The 22,077-nt window shown below is 48.9% G+C and overlaps 1 protein-coding gene across 1 annotated transcript in view; it reads left to right on the forward strand.

The window, feature by feature from the left end:
- Nucleotides 1-22,077, forward strand: part of SHC3 (SHC adaptor protein 3) — a 104,478-nt gene that overhangs the window by 15,018 nt on the left and 67,383 nt on the right. The window contains exon 2 of the mRNA XM_027041218.2: nt 10,426-10,496. Within this exon, the coding sequence (XP_026897019.2) occupies nt 10,426-10,496 (71 nt within the window). The remainder of the gene's footprint in view (nt 1-10,425; nt 10,497-22,077) is intronic.

Here is a 22,077-nt window from a genome sequence, read left to right on the forward strand (position 1 = left end):
TTATGAGGAGTAAAAGTTCATTGTAAAAATTATGATATTCGGATAAATTACAAAATGCAAACGAATCACTCGTAACGGCATCCTGAGAGCTGGCAAAGAGGGAGGGGAAAGATGTTCTCCCACACCGTGAGCCGATGTGTCAGTTGGAACAAGTTTTATGAAAAGCCAATTAGAAATGCCTTTTGCAGGACCGTGCTGAGGATGTATAGTCCGTGTTCGGAGTACAGTATCTGTCACTCGTGGAGGTGATGCGTTAGCGTAACGCTGCCTGCCTAAACCCCACGCCGTCTCCTGTGTTTCTCACGGTAATCTCACCCTACGCTCGAAGAAACAGGCACTCAGAGTGTCCAGTGATTTGCTGAGGCTCGCCCCAGTGGTCAGCCACGAAGTGAGTCTGTAACCTAGGGCTGTGTGGGTCCCAAGTCCACTCTTCCTGGCTAGCGAGAGAAATGCAGAAATCTGTGCACGTTTTTCAGGGCCTTGTTTTTGGCCCGACCAGCAAGTATAGTCTCATGCTTTTCCACGGACAGAAGACAGAGGAGTGAAATTGGAAGCCAGTGGTTTTTCTTGTTCACTTTTATACCAGTGCTTGACGCATCCAAGCGCCAAGGGTTGAATTGTGGAATTATGGTATCCTTGCCTTAAAAGGGCGCATGCCAGTTGGTAGCATTCAGGCTCAGAGATTAGGTAGTTAACTCACAGAATACATATTCATCTTAGAATTATAAATAATCATTGTGAAACTCTAAGCATGTGGTTAAATGGGGAAAATGTCAACCCATTGACCTTGTGGGAAATGCACCTGTAGCCCCAGCCGCAGGTGACCTGTACCTGTGTCCAGGACGCTGCCCTAGATGGGGAAGAATTGGCCTCCAGGTAAACTGAGAGCAGATGTTGAAATTTATAGCTATAGGGTTATAGGATACGTGTTATTCCCTGAAAAGATTTTTTTTTTTTGAGATAATGACAGACATGCTCGTTGCAGATAGAATGTAGTTTTGCTCCTCTCTTCCTTTGCTGGGGTGAGCGTCCCCCCCCTTTCCCACACTGCTCCTGAGCTGTCCGTGCGCACTCTCTCCCAGTCACTTGGACTAATTCAGCTACGGGGAAAGGCCTGTAGAACAGTCCTATCTGAATTCCAGAATAATTTCAGGGAAACACAGAGAATGTTGAAATATATTACGTATCAGAAACCAGCACAAATGGGTGCTAATAAGTGAAATAAAAAGTTAATAGAAAATTATGGTTTGTGAGCCTCCTGCGTGATCAAATGAAGTGTTATACACTGTCTGCTTCTGATCACTGGAGGGACCGGAAAGCATCTCTAACCTCGTTAGCCTTGGAGAATGCGCCCAACACACATTTATTTTGTACCCATCATGTGTGAGGCACTCGGAAAGCGGAGAGGGAGAAAGTCCCGGCCCTGCAGTCTTCTCGGTGACGGCATACAGACGGGTGCAGATTTGGGGACGATGGCACAGAGCACTAGCTCAGCACTTTGGAGGGGGCGCTGGGGTCTCAGGCGTTGACAGTCAGGGAGGGATGGCAGTGAGAGAGAGCCTTTAAAGGTTTAACTTTCCCCTGTTTTGAATCCCGGCAGTGTGACTTTCTTACCCGGTAAGTACCGAGCATCCAGTATAACAGTGAAGGGGCACCGTGCACACAGGCGTGGGTTCCGTGGACGCAGAACACAGAACGTGCTCTCACGGGATAAGGAACACTATTGCCGTAGGCAGGGAGGGGCCCTTTCTCCGAGTCTGATCTTCGATGGGGATCACTGACGATTGGCATGGTTCGGGAAGGGGAGGAGGGAAGGAGTTGGGAGGGAAGGGGGCTTGCGGGCAAGGGAGATGGCGTATTTCCCACAGGCCGTGGGACGCGTGGCACGGGTGGGGGTGGGGAGTTGGCAGGTGAAGCGACTTCGCTGCTATTTATCCATCACACTGCTGGTGGACACTTGGTTTTCTTTCCAGTTTAGGGGTTTCATGAACAGTGCTACCGTGAGTACGTTTGTGCATTTATGTGGTGGGCAGATGGGTCCATCTCTCTCTTCTCAGCGGAGATGCTGGGTCATGGGGAATGCACACGTCCAGCTTCGGGAGAAAACGCCGCACGAGTTTGCCCCAGTCGTCACTCCTGCCAGCACGTGCATTTACCCTGCCATCGATGACATCAGTAGGCTTTCCTGTGTATCCGCCACTTGAAATTACCTTAAAGCGTAATGTGCAATTTGAACTAGTATTTTTCTAACACTCGCTCTGATGTCTGCAGTTAACCAGTGTTCTGCCCCAAAGGGGGCGATGTGGAGGAAGTAAGGGTGTCTCCTGGAGACTCTGAGCTTAAATTATTCATAAAACGGCCCCATTCAGAATCTTAGTCTGGATGTGCCCTAAGTGTTTAGCTGTGGGTTTATTGATAAACATGCGAGAAGGGGGCTCACATTGTCATTCTGTGCTGGCAGCGAGGCAATGAATGTTTTGTACGTACAATTTCACACACTGACGTGTGAATAAAGCTCTACAAATGAAGTTGCTGGGTCAAAGGGAAACACGTTTTCCATTTCCATAGATACTTCCAAAGAGTCTTCCAGAAAGGTTTCACCAAATTACACACGCTAGAGGAACACGAGGGAGGGCCCTCACCCAGTGTGACTGCTCAGCTGGGTGGAAAATTATCTTTTTGTTTGGCATTTATTTTAATTGCTCTGATCGCTAGTCTTTAGGGACACGTTGGTCAGCTGTTTGTCTTCCTCCGTGAATTTCCGGTTCGTTTCCTTGCCCATTTTTTTTTTTTTTTCTCTTGAGTGGATGCGCTTCCTTAATGACTCATAGAAACTCTTTGGGTAGTCTGGTCATTAATTTTTTCCCCCGGTTAAATTTATTGCATCTTTCCTAATCATGATGTTTATGTTGCTTGTCTTTTCTTACAAATAATTTATCAGTTTTCTTGGGTTTACCTTATGGCCTTTGAGTTTTAGGTCGTGTTACAGAAGTAGTATTCTGGGTTTTCTTATAATGCTTTTGTAAGTTTGTTCCTCAGCTTGAGCTCGTTAATCCTTCCGAGATTTATTTTTGGGGATGGGGTAAGGAGAGCCTGCCTCGTGTGAACAGCACACGGCGTACCCGACCTTACTGAGCAGCGTGGGCTCTTGTGAGCCCATCACGTACTCAACGTTTATTGGCCCCTTATCTTTTCATCAGTGATTCCCACAGATACATCTGCCCTTTTCTTCTCCACCCCTTTGAGACAGGGAAGCTCTCCCATGAGAGAAAAAGCTGGGTTTTTTAACTTTGCTTCTTTTCCGGCTTGTATCTTGCTAGGACCTGTACCCCCACCCCACTCTCCATATGCCTTGTGATGCAGACGGTGATTGTCCTCCTTGTAAGGGACAAAGAGTTAGTGATTTCTCTAGAGCAGATCACATCTAAGGAAGGGCCATGTGAGACTGACTAGAAGCCATCGCACGCGTATTCCAGACCTCCAAGCTAGACACTTCGACTGACACCAAGGCCCCCTGCTCCAAGGAATAACACCTGGGCCCTTGTCTTTGTTCTCACTGGTTCCTGGATGCCTGAGGGGACATGTGCACCAGGCCACCATCTAGTAGAAACCCCCAGATCCAGAATAAAGATGAGACTCCCTCTTTTCCCTTCTGAGTCTCCTGGATGCTCCGTCGGGGTCCCCGGCCTCTCCCGCATCACCACACTCCCTGCAGGATTGTTCCCAAGTGAACTTCATGGAGTCATCACTGGTTCTTTGTCATTTTCATCTTCCTCGGAAATATATTTGTGTTCTTCAAAGTCTTCCTTTATGATTACATGTTGGAATTAACTTTTCATGCGGTGGGAAAAAAATCCTGTTGAGACTTCATGTGGCATCCCACTAAGATTGTAGATTAATTTGGGGGAGAATTGACATGCTTTTAGTATGGAATCTTGCAGCCCAAAACCATGATACGTCTGCTCACATATGCGGGCCTTCTTTTATTTATTCGTCCTTCATGAAAGGTTTTCTTCAATTTGGTCCTGCACGTTTCTTAAGCTTATTTCGTGTTTTGTTTCCTACGATTGTGAGTGAGTTACTCTCCTGGTTATATCCCTGGTTTATTTTGCTGGCCTTTGCCTGGGAGAGAATCTGCTCTGTCTTTTCAGTGTTGTCTTTGTGACCTCATGTGACTTACACAACTTATTCTTCACCAGTGTGAAAGCTTTGACTTTTAATTGGTGGGTTCAGTCAATCATGATTATTACGATTACTGAGATGTTTGGGCCCATTACTGATGTTTCAATTTATATTTCTCTGTGTCTTTTATTTGTGCATTTCCTGATTTCCTCCTTCTGCTTTCTGCTGGCTGGAATGATTTTACTTGTTTCCTCCTTCTGTTCTCTAGCAGTTTTGGCGGGGAGGGGGGTCAGTCATCCTGGTTTTTACAGTGTTTTACAATTTTTTTTGAGAGAGAGAGAGGGCACAAGTGAGCGAGGGGCAGAGAGAGAAAGAGAGAGAGAGAGAGAGAGAAGCAGGGCTCACCCGACTCCGGCCTCAAGCTCAGGAACCACAAATTCATGACCTGAACTGAAATCAGATGCTTAACTGACCAAGCCACCCAGGCGCCCCAGGGTTTTACAATTTTTTGCACGCGTGTAACGTACATTGTTTTTGCCGCTACGGTTAATCAGTTCTGTGCTGCCTCCGCAAGACACAGTGGTGCCCAACGTGCCCAGCGTGCCCAGCGTGCATTTCCTGATTTCCCCCTTCTTCTCCCTGGCTCCAGCCTCTGTTGTGTCTGCCCTGGCCAGCTGAGTCGGGGTCTTCTGAGATTTCGTTCCCTGTCACTGTAAAATAGATGTTTAAAGTTACGTGTCAATAATTATTAAGCATCAGATGTACCTGTGACTCTTGTTGATTCTTTCCTTATTCTTTTTCTCCTAGCCCACATCCTCCTGTGTTTTGTATTCATTGTTCTTCTGGAATAATTCTTTCAGGGAGTGTCTGTGGGTGGTTAGCTTTTTGAGTCCTGGCTTTGTCTTCCCACTTGAATGCCAGTTTGGGTGGATGTAAGATTCTCAGCTCAATACTTCTCTTCCGACTTCCCGAGCGGGCAGGAGAACTCTCTGTAAGTAGCTGGTGTCTCTTCCCCTCACGGAGCACTCACAGGATATCTCTGTCTGGGTCCTTTTGTCCTGAAACGCAGCTTCCGTGCATCCACAAGTGGGTCTTTTCATCTTTCTTCTATGAGCCTTGAAAATATAGACACTCCCGTCTCCCTCCAACACTGAACATTTCATTCTCTTTGTTCTTGAATTATTTCTTCCCCCCTGTTTTTGTCTCTCCTTTTACTGGAACTCCTCTGATGCAGATGCAGGAACTTTCAGATCCAGACTCCAAGACTTACACTTTCTTTTGTGAGTCTATCTTTCAGTCCCACTGGGAGGTTTTCTCTGGTTTGGGGAGGTTTTCTGAGTCCCATTGTTCAGTTTTCGTAATTCTTTGTGCATCTCTGGAGCCCATTGATTGAGTTTTCTGTTTATACCCGCAATTCGATAGACTTTCTCTCTGCTGGTGAAAACCAGATTAGAAGTACAACGGAAAAATCAAAATGTCATCCTCACTGGTAACCAAAATTAAAAAAAAAATGTGTTGGAATACGTTGGAGAAGAAAAGTACAGGGTAAATGCCATAAAAACCACAAAGTCTTCCTAAAGGCAATAAATAATATCTAAAATGGAGACACTCCAACGATTATGGATAAAAAGCTTAATGGCAAATATAAGTTCTTCTCAAGGTAATATGAAATTTCAAATAGAAGCCAGTTTTTGAGTGGTGGAGGGATTTCAGAACATGATTTTAAAGTTCTTCAGGAAAAATATACACAAAAGATGTGGGACTGACACACAAAGTATAACAGAATAGAGCTCCGGTAGAGGTCCACACAGAAAATAAGAATTTAATATACCGCGAAGTTGGCACATCACTGCAGAAAGACTTGGATGAACTACTAAGTCAGTGGCAGTGGTGTAGATCACAGTCCCTCTGGAGGCCAACTTTATTAACTCACGCCGCGTCCTGTACAGACAAGTGAATTCCAAATAGGTTAAAAAGCCAAATGGAAAACATTACCGAAAACACTTAAAGAAGTGAATGCGTAGATAAATCATAAATCAATGTTGTGAAATACAATTTAGGAGAATATCGTGACATTCTCGTGCAAGACAGGACCCTCCAGAGCCATACAGAAAATGACAGACGTGTGGTTACAGGAATTGGTACAGTGTTTACTGCAGTAACAGTTTGTGTTAGGTAAAATGCCGACACCATCAAACGAGAAATGACTGAATGGGAGATTATCATCCCCTTAGTCTATAATAGAAAGATAAGGAATATAATAGGAAACTGGGCCCAAGATCAAAGCAGTTAGTTAATGGAAAAAGGGGGTGAAAATGGCTAACACACATGCGAGATGAATCACACTGATATAGACATCAGGGAAATGCACATCGGAACGAGGATGAGATACTTTTGCGCGTGATAGGCAGAGATTCGGAGATCGATGCTGTATCGTGTTATGAGGGGTAGAAATAAGTTTCCTTAAACATTGATGGTAAGAGGGCAGATTGCTGCAGACCTGGGGGGCATGATTCAGGTCTGTGACACTCGTAGTGACCCTCACCTAGCACTCCAGTGTGGCAGTGGTGGTGGTAATCCTGTGACTTCCTGGAGTTGGTCATGGTCTTCGTGTAACTTCGGGACAGCTGCCGTGGTTGTATTCACACAATGCTGACAGCGGTAGGGGCAGTGACGTGGCTGGTGGTGGTGGCGGTACTTACATTACACACGACTGCCGGGGTGGCGGTTGTGGTTCCATAAATGCGATGGTCATGGTGCTCACAGAATTCCATATTGTTGGTTGTGGTCCATATGTAACTGTGACGGTGTTGGAGGTATTCACGTAATTCGACGACACTGCGGTTTCCACACAACTGCGTTAGTGGAGGGATGCACGTTCGTCACGGTGTTGACAGAGTTGTGCAGTGCAGCGCACTGGTGGTATCCACAAAACCTCAACATTGGTGGTAGTGGTGTTCATATAGTTCTCCTACCATGGTGGTGGTATTTGTCATGGTGGTCACATATGCCTGCTGTGGTGGTCATGATATTCCATACCTGCAATGGGGTGGTGGTGATGGCATTCAGATGTCACTGTGGTGTCGGTCGTGGCGTCTCCATAACCCTGTGGTGTTGTCATGGTAGTACATAACTTTATGATCATATTTCTGGTAGTCTTCCCTTAGCTGCATCTTGGCTAGCTAGTCACATAGCTCTAGAAGCCGGTCATGGTGTCCACGTGGCTCTTTCATGGTGCTGCTGTTCGTGTGCGCATAACCTGCAACTGTGGTACTTGCATTTCTGTGACTCTGTGACATTGCTGGTGTTGTTGCTCTGACTCTGTGATGTGGGTCGTGGTATTCACATACCACCGTGATGGTGGTGGAGGTGATAGTCAAATAACTATGTGACAGTGGCCTTGTATTCACATACCACCATGATGGTGGTGGAGGTTATGGGCACATGGTCTGTGAAGCTCAGCATGGTGTTCCTACAACCCTGCAACACTCATTTGTCATGGCATTAGCACGACTGCACAGAGTTGATGGTGACAGTCATTGCATCTTGTGACGGTGGTGATGGTATAACTCAGACAACCCTGTGACTTGGTCGTGGTGTCCACATAACTCTATGATGGTGGTGTTGGCATTAGCACATCACTTTGAGATCATGCTAGTGATATTCATGTAAATCTGCAACTTTAGTTAGGAGAATCACATAACCCTCCTGGTTGGTGGCCATGGTATTCACAAGGCTCCGCAACAGTGGTGGTGGCAGTGTTTGCATGGCTCTGTGACAGTGGTCGTGGTGTTCATGTATCTCTGTGATGGCCATGGTGGTAGTATTCTCCTAGCTCTGCCTTGGTGGTTGTGGGATTCAGATAATTCTACACGGCAGTAGTAGTGATCTTCATAAAGCGCTGAGATGGTGTTGGGTGTGCTAATCTTGTAACTCTGCAAAGTCCATCATGGCCTTCTTGTAACTCAGAAATGGTGGTCATGGTGTTCACACAATCTTTCAGGGCTGGTGTGGCCTTCGCATAACCCTGTGATGGTGGTTCTGGTATCCATATAACTGTGAGGCTGTTGGTTGTAGTCATATAACTCTGTGATGTTGGTGACAGTATTCACAGACCTCTTCAATAAATTTGATCATCTTCCCATAAATCTGAGATGCTATTGGTGGGGTGTTCAGATAACTGCAGTGGTGCTTGGGGGGGGCATTTGTGGTGTTGGTGGTATTTGCATAATTCTGTAGTGGTGGTGGTCTGTATATTTACATAGCTGCAGTGGTGGTGTGGGGATACATGTATTGCTGCAAAGCCAGGCGTGCTATCCATATAACTCTGTGATGATCTTCGTAGTACTGATGTAACTCTGTGATGTCGGTGGATTTGGTATACACGTAGCTCTGCAAGGTTCGTCCCAGGAACACATAACTATGAGACTGGATGTGGCATTCAGATAATTCTGTGATGTTTGTAATCACGGCACTTATATATCACCATGATGTTGCTGGTGGTATTCACATAACTGTGATGGTGTTCACGGTATTCCCATTTCTCGGTGGTGGTGGTGGTGTAGTAGTCGCATAACTACAGTGGTGGTTGTGGTATTTAATAGCTCTTGACGGTGGGCATGATATTCAGCTATCTGCAGTGGTTCTTGTCACAGTCACACGTCTGCAATGATGGTCATGGGGTCTTCCCATGAGTCTGCAATTGCGGGTGTGAAATTGTGTAACTCTGTATCTTTGAGAGGTAGTGGTGTTGTTATCGACACCATTCTGCCACTTTGGTCATATTAATGACTTCACTTTGTAACATTGCTGATGGTGGTATTCACATAACCCTGGGATATCTGGGACACTGTTGTGGTGTCCCTGTGCTGTGACAGTGATGGATGTGGTAGTCCTGCAACTCAGCAAAGTGGGTTGTGGTCTTCACACATTTGAGCGATGGTGATAGCAATATTCACATAACCCTGCCGTGGTGGCGGTGGTGTTCCCACAAGCATAACAGCAGTGGTGGTGCTCCCACAACCCTGCAGTGTTGTTCCTGCTTCTCATGTAACTTGGGACATCACTGCGGTATTCACGCGGCCCTGTGATGGGATGTGTTATTCGTGTAACTCTGTGCTTTGGTGGTGGTAAGAGTCACGTAGTCCCATGGTGTTGGTCCTGGTCCACAGGTAGGTCTGTGATGTTGGTCAGTGTAATCACGTGCCTCTGCAGTGCTGGTGGTCGTCTGATTCGTGTGGCTCTACGACGTTGTTCATGGTATCCTCCTGACCACCGTGGTGGTGGTGTTCCAACAATCGTGTGATGTGGTGGTGGCGGTGACATCACAGAGCCACCCAATGGTTGGAACAGTAGTTACATTTTATGGGTACAGAGGCTCAGGCTCAGAGAATTTTAAAGTTTCGCTTCAAGTTACATAACAAGATATGACAGAGTCAGGCTCCAATTCAGGTTTTCTGAATAATTCAAATGCAGTCTTTTCTGTGATACACCATGAGGTCTCTTCCTGCGAAGTCTAATTTTAAAGGCATTGGTATAAAACATCTGTCCTTCAAACTCCCCAGGGCTTTGGAACACAAATATTGTATCTCTACCGTGCTAGTTGTTTATCTACAGCTTTCGTTATGTCCATATATTTACATACACACATGCACTTACATGTGTGAAACTGATTAAAAATTTAGCTACAAATTTAGATGTGTAAATTAGAACTTCTGAAAGTTTGTGTTATATAATGCAGGAGAGGGCTTTCTGGTAAGCCAAAAGAAAGCAACTATGAGGGTAATGTATAGTTTGTTCATGGAACCCAAAGTATATTTATTAAATAATGAAGTTTACCATTGGTTGAAATGTTGGTATTATAGCGTTTTCATTACTTCTTTAAAAATGATAAGCCTCTAGGCCCTCGTAAAGGACTAGAAATACGATATTGGGATGTTGGGCTCTGAGTGGTGGTTACACACAGGTACGTGTTTCGGCAATAATTGAATTCTGCATTTAAGACTTGTGTGGTTTACGGTACATGTTACAACGCAACACAAATTTTTAAAAATGTACCTCTAACTAAAATGAAAATACTGATGGAACTCAGAAGAGTCAAGTCTAGTACCGACATAGGCACTGAGGTTAGTTTCGTAAGGGTGTGGGTTATTGCTTTTACAGAAGATAACAAAGCCTCATGATGTACATAAAATGAGATCTAAGAAATATATATGGCTTTCCAAAACGCCCTTTACACAGTTAAGAACTGTCTCTTCGTCTCAGTCCCCAGGGCTCATGATTTACGTTTTCTTCCCCTTCCAGTACTTGGGGTGCATTGAAGTTCTCCGCTCAATGAGGTCTCTTGACTTCAGTACAAGAACACAGATTACCAGGTAAGCCCTCTCGAATGTGGACTCCCATGACTTTACTTTGGAAAGGAATGATTTCAGAGTTTGCAGCCTAGAAATTTCCGAGGGAAACTTTGCCCCTTGAGTGCTGGTGACGGTGACAGGGAGGGTATTCAGGATTTCCAAGTGTTCGTCCCCACCTGTGATGCATGTCTCTGACATGAGCACCCTCGGGGACACTCCCTGCTCCTTCCAAGCTCTCTTTATAATGAAGCTTCAGACATGCGTGGTGCTTGTGATTGTTCCTTTACACACAAAGCCCTAATACAAGCTTGGTATTTTAAAGTGTACTCAACTGTGTTATTTCTTTCCAAAGAGAAAAATGTGTCAGGAGGGAATTTTCAACTGTATACACAGAGAATAAAATGTATGGATTGGAGGAAGAAATATTCATGGCGGTAGTAGTTTAGGAAGCAGTTGGTTCTTTGAGGGGGTCAGCGATTTTGAGCAGGGGTATGTATCCTCCACCGTCAACTAGATTCTAAGCTTCCTGAGAGCCAGTTCTGTATTTAAGCATTGTTTTTAATGAAATCGTAACCTTTTAGAGCTTATACCTTTAAAACATGTTGGTTTGGAGTCACCTGGAAGAGGAAAACTGGAAAGTCAGGAGGGTTCATGAAATGGCACATTTCCGTGGGTGACCTTAGCTTGCTTTGGTATTTGTAGAATTATTTGCTCTAAATAGTGACCTCGGAAAATGCCTCATGTTTATGGCAGTCAAGTCACTGTATTGTCTATCTTTGGGTTAGCAAGCCAAAGTCTAACGTTCGAGCTTTAGAAAGTAATTATTTGTAGTAATAGCTGTAAATGATGCACACGCTTTAATTGTGGCAAACACCGCAGTGATATGTCTTCCTCACGGAAGAAATCTGTGTTCAAAAGAAGGGACGTTTCTGTCCCTCCTGAAGCGGCTCAAGACACGCGTGGTGGGGACACAGCAGCATTGTAAACTGCACTCAGGGAAGAATCGTGTCCATCGACCTGCACAGGATGGCCTACGGGCCTTGCCGAGGCAGAGGGGCGGTACCGTGCAGTGGGAGCGTTCCGGAAACCAGCGGGAGCATTTGCGGAGTGAACCGTCTGTCCCACGCACCAAGTGTCAGGTGCAGGCGGCACGCTGGGCAGGGCGCTCTGGCCGCGTCTGGGCCACGGGAACACACGCCTGTTCACCTTCTCATGGTGGTGGCGGTTTCGTTAGAGAGAACTGTTGGCTATTTCTGCCGAATTCCTGTAACAGATCCTGCCCCTTCTGAGATGCTTTCGTATCGTTTAAATTCTCTGGATGTATTTATTGAGCTCTGCACGTGCAGCATGCCGGCCGCCGTGGGCTGTCCTTCCTGGCCTCCCGGTGTGGGGACGCAGACCTGGGGACCAGCGGTGGGTGGTGGAGGGGGGTGAACAGTCCCTGTGTGCCCTTGATCGGGGTCCCGGCACTGTCTGGGGGGGAGGTAGTGAGGACACTGCGGGAGGAAACTGCAGAACAGATATGGGTGGATTTGGACGAGTAGGTGTCTTTCTCGATCCCGTTGCATTTAGACGCTGGCAAAGGCTGGCGGCGTAATGGGCTGAGGGGGGTGCCGTGCTGGGACTCAGGAAACTTGGTGAATTCTGGTTGCACCGGAACAGCCTTGGCTTTATCAGGCTTTTTGAAAACTATGTGTGCTTGTCTGCACGATGCTTTCTGCCTCTTGCCTTGCTTTTATATCACATGACACGGTCCTTATTTTAGGTAATAGCTGGAGACCCCTTGAAGGAAACTGACAAATCGATGTCAGAAAGAAGCCTTTGCCTCCCGGAGAGGAATGTCCAGCAGTGTCCTGTAGGTGGGCACACGTTGGAGCTGCTGAGGCCCCTGGGGTCTTTGAGTGCTCACCAGGCCAGTGACTGCTCTCTCCCGCCATGGTTTTCTCTTAATACTAAAGGCAGTCTCGGAAGGTTGCCAGAAAATGTGAGGTTGTGGTTAGGTTTTATTAAATAGGCTCTAGGAAGTTGTGTTTCCAAAGGCTCCCCAGACATCACGAAAAAATATTTGTCTATCTATATACATATATATGTGTGTGTATACACATTATATATATATATATGCACACACACACATACATATATGTGTGTGTGTGTGTGTATATATATAAAGCTTATTTATTTATTTTGAGACAGAGTGTGTGAGCATGAGCTGGGGAGGGGAAGAGAGAGAGAGAGAGGATCCCAAGCAGGCTCCAAGCTGTCAGTGCGGAGCCCGATGTGGGGCTCGATCTCACAATTGGCAAGATCACGACCTGAGACAAAATCAACAGTCAGATACTTAACCGACTGAGCCACCCAGGCGCCCCAAAATTTTCTCAAGCAAGTAAGCAGCCACTCACTACGCCTCTGTTCCACTGTTTCAAGTTTTGGATGTAAGCGTCTTTGGAGGCTCTGGCGGCCAAACCACGCATCTTTTTGTTGGGGTCAATGTAGTTTTGTGCTGTTCCGTCTGAGTTGAGGTGGATCGTCATGCCTTCGGTAGAGTCACCCGTGGGTTCCCGACCTCTTACTGGTAGATAACTTCTACAACTATCCCAGAAGTTGCCATCGACTCTGAGTTGCAGCGGTGGCTGTTAATCACCTTGTACCCCTAACGCTTTGGGCAGAGCCTTGGGGACTGCCTACCGCGTGGAGGGATGTCCTGTCCTGTACATGGAGCCCCCCTCTGCCATTTTCCACTTGTGTGGAAAGGCATACAGGCATAATGCCCACATCAGTGGCTGTTGTGGGAAATCGGGTGCCCAGTGGGCGGGGCCTACAAAGTGTACTGCACAGCCCCTGAGGGGCGTCAGTGAGGGTCTCCAGTTGGTGTCACCGAGGCAGACAGTTGGGGGGGGGGTCCCAAGCAGGGAGGACCCAGCTCCCCGGCTGGGCGTCAATCAGAGACCTCTGCTTTCATCTGCCACCGGTTTCCAAATGAGGTTATGGTGGCCAACGGTGGTGGGCACCCACTGTCTCAGCGAGTCGCCTGCCTGGCCTGAGCCCGACCTTCAGATGACCGCGCGAGGGGACCACATCGTGTGCCTCCCTGAAACGTCCTCTCCCAAGATGCTCCCACCTGTCACGGCGTGGAGGGCGGGGGTGTTGAACGGTGTTACAGAGGGACGAACCATGTCAGACGGGAGGTCACGGGGGAGAACGTGTTCTCTGCCCGTCGGGCCCGCCCTGCACATGGATAGGAAGCTCCCCATGTGCCTTTGGTCACTGGACCGGCCCTGTCCTTCCTCCTTTCCTCTGATTTCCTCATCTGCTCATTTTTATCTTATTTATCGTGTTAAATTTTACCTATTATTGGGGGTCATCTTAAGCCATTTTTAGGACACGGAAGGCTATAAATATATACACGCTTAAGCCCAGAGCACTCAGCGACGTGACCTGTCTTCAGCCACAAATGCAAACATCTGACGTGTGTTGTTGGGTCTCATTGACCCCGGCTGACCTCCTGCACCGCTTGGACTCCCCAGATAAAGGTCACGTAGGCATGTGGACTCAGCCACGTGTGACTTTGCTGCACTTCTGGATGAGCTCAGGTTCAGCACGTTGTCTTAACATAAACTCATTGTGGAGAGTCCATCAATAACGGAATCTAGTTTCGTGGGGTTTTGTTTGTTTGTTTGTTTTCCTCATTTTGTTTATGTAAAAAAATTTTTTAATGTTATTTACTTTTGAGAGACAGAGAGAGACAGGGCGTGAGCAGGGAAGGGGCAGAGAGAGAAGGAGGCACAGAATCGGAAGCAGGCTCCAGGCTCTGAGCCGTCAGCACAGAGTCCGATGTGGGGCTCCAACTCAAGAACTGTGAGATCATGACCTGAGCCAAAGTCGGATGCTTAACCGACTGAGCCACTCAGGTGGCCTGTTTGTTTTCATTTTAAAAGCTGTTGTAGTTTCAGTGGACCCCAAAGAGCCTGGTTAGGCCCAGAGCTCCACCAGCACCACCCTGCGGATGTGACCTGCCCCCCAGTATTCTGTCTGGTGCACACACCCAGAATCAGCATGCTTGGAAAAATCTCTATAAAAAGGCACCAAGTCTATTTAGTCTGAAAATCAAAATCAAAACCTGTGCCTTTCGGGAAGGTATTTCCCTTTTGTTCTGTTCCAGCATATCAGTGGGGTCTCGGGAGACGTTCACGGCTGATGCCGTCTGTCGGGGTCGGTTCACTGCCGCGTGGCCACAACCTGTTCACATTGTCAGCATGGGGCAGAGGGCAGTGAAAGTGGAACTAGCCGTCGGCCCGCCGGTGGGAACGCTGTGACATTGCCGTGTTTTCTGTCTGATGTTTCACGTGTGTACTGTGTTCAGAAGGCGTGACCTTGGTCTGAAAGTGCCGGGCAGTTAGTTGGTGGCTGCAGGGTCTTGAGCCTGAGTAAACTAGCAAGCACGCACTGGCGATATGACAACCCGGGGACAGAGGCCCGGGGATGTGGCGCTGTGATCGTGGGGGCTTGTGATAGCAGAGGATGTGGCCTGGCTTCCAGAGTGGTCTCTCTCCCATCCTGTGCTTGGAGGGGCCCATCTTCAGCCTCGGCGTGGCCTTGAGACTCTGTCCACCCCCCCCTTCTCTGAGTCGCAATGCTCCCTCCTCTCTGGTCACTGCTGGCTCCCAGGGTTTTCTACGAGCCCTTAAAGAAGACAAAGTCCGAGGTCAAAATTCCACCACACGGTTCGTCGTCTGTGTGCATTCCACCCCAGTCCGCTGCGTTTCCTCTCGTGTGTGTGGCAGCCTTCCTGAGACTGCGTGTGCCCTGGTCAGACGTCCTGCAAGCGAGAGGCCCCCCCCCCCACCTGCACCGGCGGCCCCCAGAACCCTTCCTGTCACGCCTCCCACACGGCGGTGTGGCGTGGCCACCGTGGCAAGCGTGTACTGTGTGGTGTGGGGACAGGCCACATTTGCTGACAAGGTACCTGTGCTTACAGAGGCCGTGCCGGGCTCGGGGCAGTGCCCAGGCTCTGGGCAGCTGCTGTGGCCAGAGACGGACACGGAGGAAGAAGGGCAGATAAGGCGTTGGGGCTCCCAGCGGCTGGCAGAGTGGTCTGCCTGCATCACCCTGCCCGGGACAGTGACGGAGACACAGGACGGTGGGCTCAGGCATGTTCCGCACAGATCTGAGAACAGCGGTGGGGGCTCCACACACCCCCCCATGCGGGCAGGGCTTGGTTCTGTTATTTTCTCAGTTTGCAGACCCAGAGGAAGCAATCCGGAAAGTCCTGTCTTTGAACATCCACCCGATCCGTGGATTTAAGACGCGTGCTTTACACGTGGCACGGGGGGGCCGGGTGCCGCCCGATCGCTGCAGCGAGGACGCTCGGTTATGGTGTTGCGGGGCTCCCCTCCCGCCGCAAAGTAAACACCTCTAACGTCGGTGGAAGTTCAGCGGGTTGGAAGAGGAGCAAATCTGTAAAGATCTTCCCCGGGCGGGTTGACTGTCAGAAATAGAAAGGAGACGGCGGTGTGAACGGTCTGCCCACCCGTCCCTGCTACGCGGGGAGCACGCAGCCGCTGTCTGTGACTTTAGCCTGACTGCTTCATTCTAAATTTACTCATTCCGAACGTGTTTCACAGGCCGAGCCTCTGGCGGCCCCGTACCCCCGGGGTGAGGCCTGGAAGGGGGGAGCTAGCGTGTTCTCCGTTTAGGAGTCTTTTTTGAAAACGCCAGCTCCCTGCATGCACGCACACCCGGCTCTGGAGTAAAGCTGAGTCCTCCTGCCTCGCGGTCCATCACTTCTCAGTCTTACCACCCCCAGGATAACCTCGTGTCTCGTGTCTCCTTCGTCTGCATCTGCGTGTGAGGATGTGCCAGGCACAGCTCCACACCTCATTGGAGGCCCCGAGTCACAAGGCAGTCGGGCAGGCGTTCGGTACAGGCATGCTGAAGTACCACAGAAACTCAGGAGAGCATCCCGAGGGCCTGAGCTAGTCTGGGAAGACTTCCTGGAGGAGGGAACATTTAAGCCAGTGGATTCCTCCCCCGACTACGAGGCAGATCCAAAGGAAGCATAGGACCGAGGCCGTTCCTTACACAGGGCTGGGCTCTGAAGCCAGCCCACGAGGGTGTCTGGGGCGTGGGCGGTTACCCCTGAAATCCTTTCCGCCGGCCCCACACGGGGTTCTGTCTTTCGGACTCTGCCGTGATTCTGGTGTGCGCCACAGGGTACGGAGCCGGAGTGGAGAGGGAACAGGGGGGCCGTGTGCACCCAGCTGAGGTCCTGCCTCCGGCTGGCTGGCTGCAGTTAGGATGCCAGGCCGGCCCCGGGGCAAAGGGAGGCGGGGTCTACTTTCCTACAGGCCTCGTTTCTGTGTCCAGTCTCTGCTTCCGTAATGCACACTGACGGATTCACTCACTTGGGGGGCATTAAAGACGTTACTTCTGGAAACAGCCGGCACAGGCCATGCACGGTGAGGGTGTCCAGGATTGTTCCCTTGACCGGACCCGCATGCACTCGTGCCTGATTCTGGGCCCTGAGCAGACCTGAGGTATTTTGGAGGGTGTTTAGGGAGACTGGGTTGGGGAGCAGGAAGGGGTCGCGGACAGAGACCCCCATCACTGGCCAGCCTCGTTCTCCCATGGAAGGAATGGGGCACCGGTGCATTTGCCCACTGTCTGCCTCCCGCTAAGTTGAGTTAAACCGAAGATTGTCCCGGGCAGGGGACAGAGGCCCACAATGTGGGGGCACCCTGGCCTGGCTGAGGATGCCGGACGAGCCTCCATCGGAGCGGCCTGTGCCGGGCTCGGGGCCCCGGGACGGCATGGCGGGGTCACGGGCACCACCTTGTGAGCCAGAATGGGCTTGGGGCAGTGGGGTGACGGCTCCTGGCCCGTCCATCTGAATCAGATTTTTCAGTCTCTGCCCGCCTGAGCAGCTGTCCTGGTCCCGACCCCTCGTGGCAGAACCCTGTGTGCACGGGGTGTGTCCAGGGACCCTTGGGCACCAGCCCAGCACCACTTCCCAGCCACTCATGACCTCTGTGGGCTCGGGATCCTCACACGCGGGTGCGAATGGAACCATCTGGGAGACGTGTCGAGGGTCTTAGCAACGGGACCCATGAAGTTCTGGGGCTGCCCTGGCCTGTGCTCAGCACACCTGACGGGGTCTGTCAATGAATATATTAATTAATTAATATTATAATTATAATTATAATTAATATTATGTTCATAATTTATAATTATAATTAATATTATGTTTATAATTTATAATTATAATTAATATTGTATTTAATAGCGTTTGACATTAAATTTAATTTAATATTATATTTAATTTAATTGAGTTAAATTTAAACTTAATTATACATTAATAAATGATATTTGATTATATTTAATTGCATATTATATACATATTAATAAATATAACATTTAATTATATTAATTATACCTTATAAATATATATTTCATATATATTATATGGTATATGTTAAAATTTATCATGTTATGTATTACGTATTTATTTTATTATAATTATATAATTATAATTAATAATATTATAATAATAACCAATATAATGCTTAATCTGTAATATTATTTGCTGATTGATACTATTACTAATGATCAATACCAGTTCGGTCCAGGGTATTTTTTCCAGCTGAAGAGAAAGACTGTAAGTTACTGAGAAGAGTAAAATATTTAGTAAGAAGGCATCGCCTTCACTCGAGCAGTATTTCTAGTATTTCATTCTGTGTCCCTGCTTTGCCAGCTGCTGATAGTAGTAATAATAATCACGAATAGGACCCCGGCGTGGAGCACCTACTGTGTTCCAGGCTCAGCGCGCTGGTCCTTTGGCCACCGAATACATGTCTATCGCATGGTACATCCGGCCACCGTTGAGATGTTGGTCAGAAAGCCCGGAGTAAGAGCTTGCCTTCTCTTGCGGGGAGAGAGAAGATCAACACAGACGTAGACACGAGTAGGGTGCGAGAAACCACACGACCTTGACGTTTTTGTGGATGCAGAAGGTGAACACGGTCAGATGTGGGCAATTTCGTGCCACCCGCAGAGTGATCTGAAGGAGGGACGGCCACGTGTAGGGCTTTTCTGAGGAGCCCCGAGCCTGGCTGTGAGCTTCCCAGACAGGCGTGAGCCAACAGGATGGGCAAGTTCACGCCACCAAGACCTCACAGGCTGGGACGCAGCTGCAGAGGCCCGAGCCAGAGCGGTGGGTGTCAGACGGGCTCTGGAGCGGCGTTGTAGCCACGTCGGGGACGAGGGAGAGATGCGGCTTCGGGAAGCATGAGCCAGGCAAACCTCGGAGGCCCTGCTGGAGGAGGGGGCTCACTGCAGACGCCCTTCCTGACCACAGTGGAGCAGTGGTCTGAGCAGCCACAGGGGGAAGGAACTCGAGAGCAGGGTCTGCATGAGGCCCTCGAGGTCCGTGAGGACTCTGCCCCTGTCGTGCTTCTTTCGCTCATCCTGGGACTGGTCTCCTGTGCTTCCACAACTGCCCGTTAAATTTCTCCAAAGAATAGGAGGAAATGTAATTAAAGCGTTCTTAACAAAAAATTTCACGCGGGTGGTTTATAGAAAGGATGAGACCCTCACCGAGTCAGCCAGCTTGACGTGAGTGGGGGACAGAATGGGGCACGGTGGGGTGGGGTGGGACGGGGTTCAGGGATGAGGGAGGTGAGGAAGGACGAGCCAGGTGGGTGGGCCGGCGAAGGGGAAGGCACCATGTTTTTCTCCAAGTCGTCGGGGGGAAATGCTTCCTCCTCTTCTGGCCCGGAACACCCGACTAAACCAGTCTGGTTCCCATTTTCTCCCCCCACCTGGAAAATCTGGACGCCCTTCTGTCTCCATTCTCCCCTTTCCTTTCAAGGCCTGGTTAACACCACGTCAGGATGGCCTTGTCGTTACAGCTTTCTGAGCACAGGGGCAAGTGATGTAGCTGTCTGCCACTGAGGGCAGTCACCGCTCATGGGCATGAGAACATCCAGCTGGGGGCCTGTCCGTGGGAGCCAGGGTGGGGAGATGGTCCTAGGGACAGTCTCCTGGGTGGGGCGTGGGGGTTGGGCAGGTATGGATGGGCGTGGGTAGCCACTGGACTGCACAGGTGAGCCAGGCTCTCACAGGGTTCAGGGTTGGCAAGGAAGGCAGCTGGCCAGGGCAAGCCCGGCTGTCACCAAGATGCAGAGAGGGGGTTAGACACGGCGTCTACAAGTTCCAGCAAAGCAGGCTGAGGAGCGGGCAGAGCCTCCCACACAAAGCCTCAGGATCTGTCTGTCTGTCTCCTTCTTTGACAGCTTATTCAGCTGTCTCCTGGTGGAACTTTCTGCTCAGGAAGGACACATCTCACTTTGCAGGCTAAGGATGAAGAAACTTTGTTAAATGCCATGATGCCCTCCTGTGGGATTCTGCCGCGGTGGGTTGGGGCAAGGCCAGGTGACCCCCCGAGGTGACCCTGCTAAGATCTCTGGATGAAGGCAGCGTGCACAGAAGATCTTCGTGTTTTCTCTGCCATTTTGCACCAGAAGGAGAGGACCCCCTCCCAACCTGACCTGGACTCCCCCAAAGTCTGGATTCCTTTCAGAACCCAGAAGGCTGGGCACAGAGGGGCCACAGGGCTGATCTGTGCTCTGTCAGCGCTCTGACCTGGGGCGGGGACTCCAGAGATTTGATGCACATGAACAGATCATCTTATTTTCTAGAGCAGTGGTTCTCAAACTTTGACACTTCAGAGTCATGTGGACAGCTTGTGACAGCAGACGGCTGGGACCCGCCCCCAGAGTTTCTGATTCGGTGGGTCTGGAGTGGGAGCTGAGAATTTGCATTTGCAACAAGTCTTCAGGAGAAGCTTCTGACCCGGCCCAGGTACCACCCTTGGAGACGCGGTGCTCCAGATTTTATCTTTAACGTCTGAACTGTTTGCAACTCCCATCTATGAAACCACCGCTTTGAAAATGAGTCCGTTTTTTTTTTTCCAAGTGATCCCACTCATCCAGAAATTTTAAAAATGGAGAGCATAGTTGACTCGGTGGCTCACAACGGTTTAAATAGAATCCATGAGATGAATACGTGGCATTCACTCCATACTCTCCTTAAGGACCATCTGGCATGGTGTGTATTTATAATCCCCATGCCAGAAGCACATTTGTGTCAGGACGCACCTCTTTGATTGCTCCTTTTCTGTCTCTTTCTCTGAGTTCACTTGCCCCCCAACTATATCATCCCGTAAGGACCTCCTTGCCTTTGCAGACATCGGTCAAATGTTACAGGTTCTAGAGTCAGGTGATCTGGGCTTCTGTGTGTGCTGAACCACGTTCCAGCTGTGTGGTTGTGCAAGTGACTTAAATTCTCTGTGTCTCTGTGTCTCCGTCTTTAGCATGGGAATCATTATGGTTCCTCCTGACAGGGTTGAGCGATGATCGAGTTAATATCTTAAAAGCACTTAACACGCTGTCTAGTGCGTGGGAGAGTTCGAGACATGTTCGCGGATTTTGACATTTTCGTGTTCGTGATGTTTTGTCCGTGTTGGTCATCTCATTGGTTTACATAACACTTCCGGGTGCATAAGCCACAGATCTGTGTCCGCACCTCTGAATCTTCTTCTGAGTCCGGCCCTGTACTGGTATGTCTTCCTGGACACAGCTGCTCAGTCAGTTGCCAGATCCCGAGCATCGTATCTCTGCCTCCTGTTCTCACCTCCCACCACCTCACCTCCAACACCGCTGTCGGGCCAGCTCACATCTCCTGGATGCTTGTAACGACCACCCGCACCTTCTCCCAGAGTAGAAACCGGGACTGTCCTGCCTCATCTTCTCCCTTGTTCAACCGCTGGGGCTTGTTGGCTCTCCCTGGGCGGCCCCTTGAGTACTTTCCTTCCTTCTGCTCTCTCCTTCAATTCCCTGGGCACCGGCTCATGGGTTAGTGTGCCTGAGACATATTACTCCTTATTTATCCATTACTTGCAGAATACAATGGAAAATTCTTAATTTAGCAGCCAGTGTTCTACTTGACCTGCCTCAGCATACCTTTCTAAATCTATTCCTCGTGACACCCTATCACTCTTCCTTTGCACAGCCACGCCAACCTGCGTACCGCCTCACTCTCCTGGCCCGCTGTCCATGCCTCAAGGCCAAACATTCAGCCAAAGAAGTGTCCTTGTGTGCCCTGAGCTATAGGACCACATTGTGTGAATTGCTCTACAGGCTCATTCCTCACTGGAAGTCTTGAAGACACCACAGTTCGTCTACTATAAAATACCATCTCCTATTAAAAAAAAAACCCAACTAATTATTTTATAACCATTAAAAGAAAAGCACTGCCTGTTAAAATATAACACAATGCTTTAATATCACTTAGAATCAATTCGGGTGTTTGCAGGCACAGATTTATATCATAACACCTGTACATCTGTTAAAAGGAAAATATAAGCAATATGAAAAAGGTATCCTTGAAACTCTTTTCCAGTTCGGGGTCTGAATATAGTGAACCATTTCTTGGCTCAGAATCATTGCTGTGTTTTCTCTAAGTTTTATTGTTCTTTAGGCCATTTCAAGAGCATTGGAAGTCAATGGAATTGGAATCAGAAAAAGATTAGAGAAAATATTTGAAACCA

The sequence above is a fragment of the Acinonyx jubatus genome, chromosome D4 (genome assembly GCF_027475565.1).
Source record: "Acinonyx jubatus isolate Ajub_Pintada_27869175 chromosome D4, VMU_Ajub_asm_v1.0, whole genome shotgun sequence".
In the NCBI taxonomy this organism is placed as follows: domain Eukaryota; kingdom Metazoa; phylum Chordata; class Mammalia; order Carnivora; family Felidae; genus Acinonyx; species Acinonyx jubatus.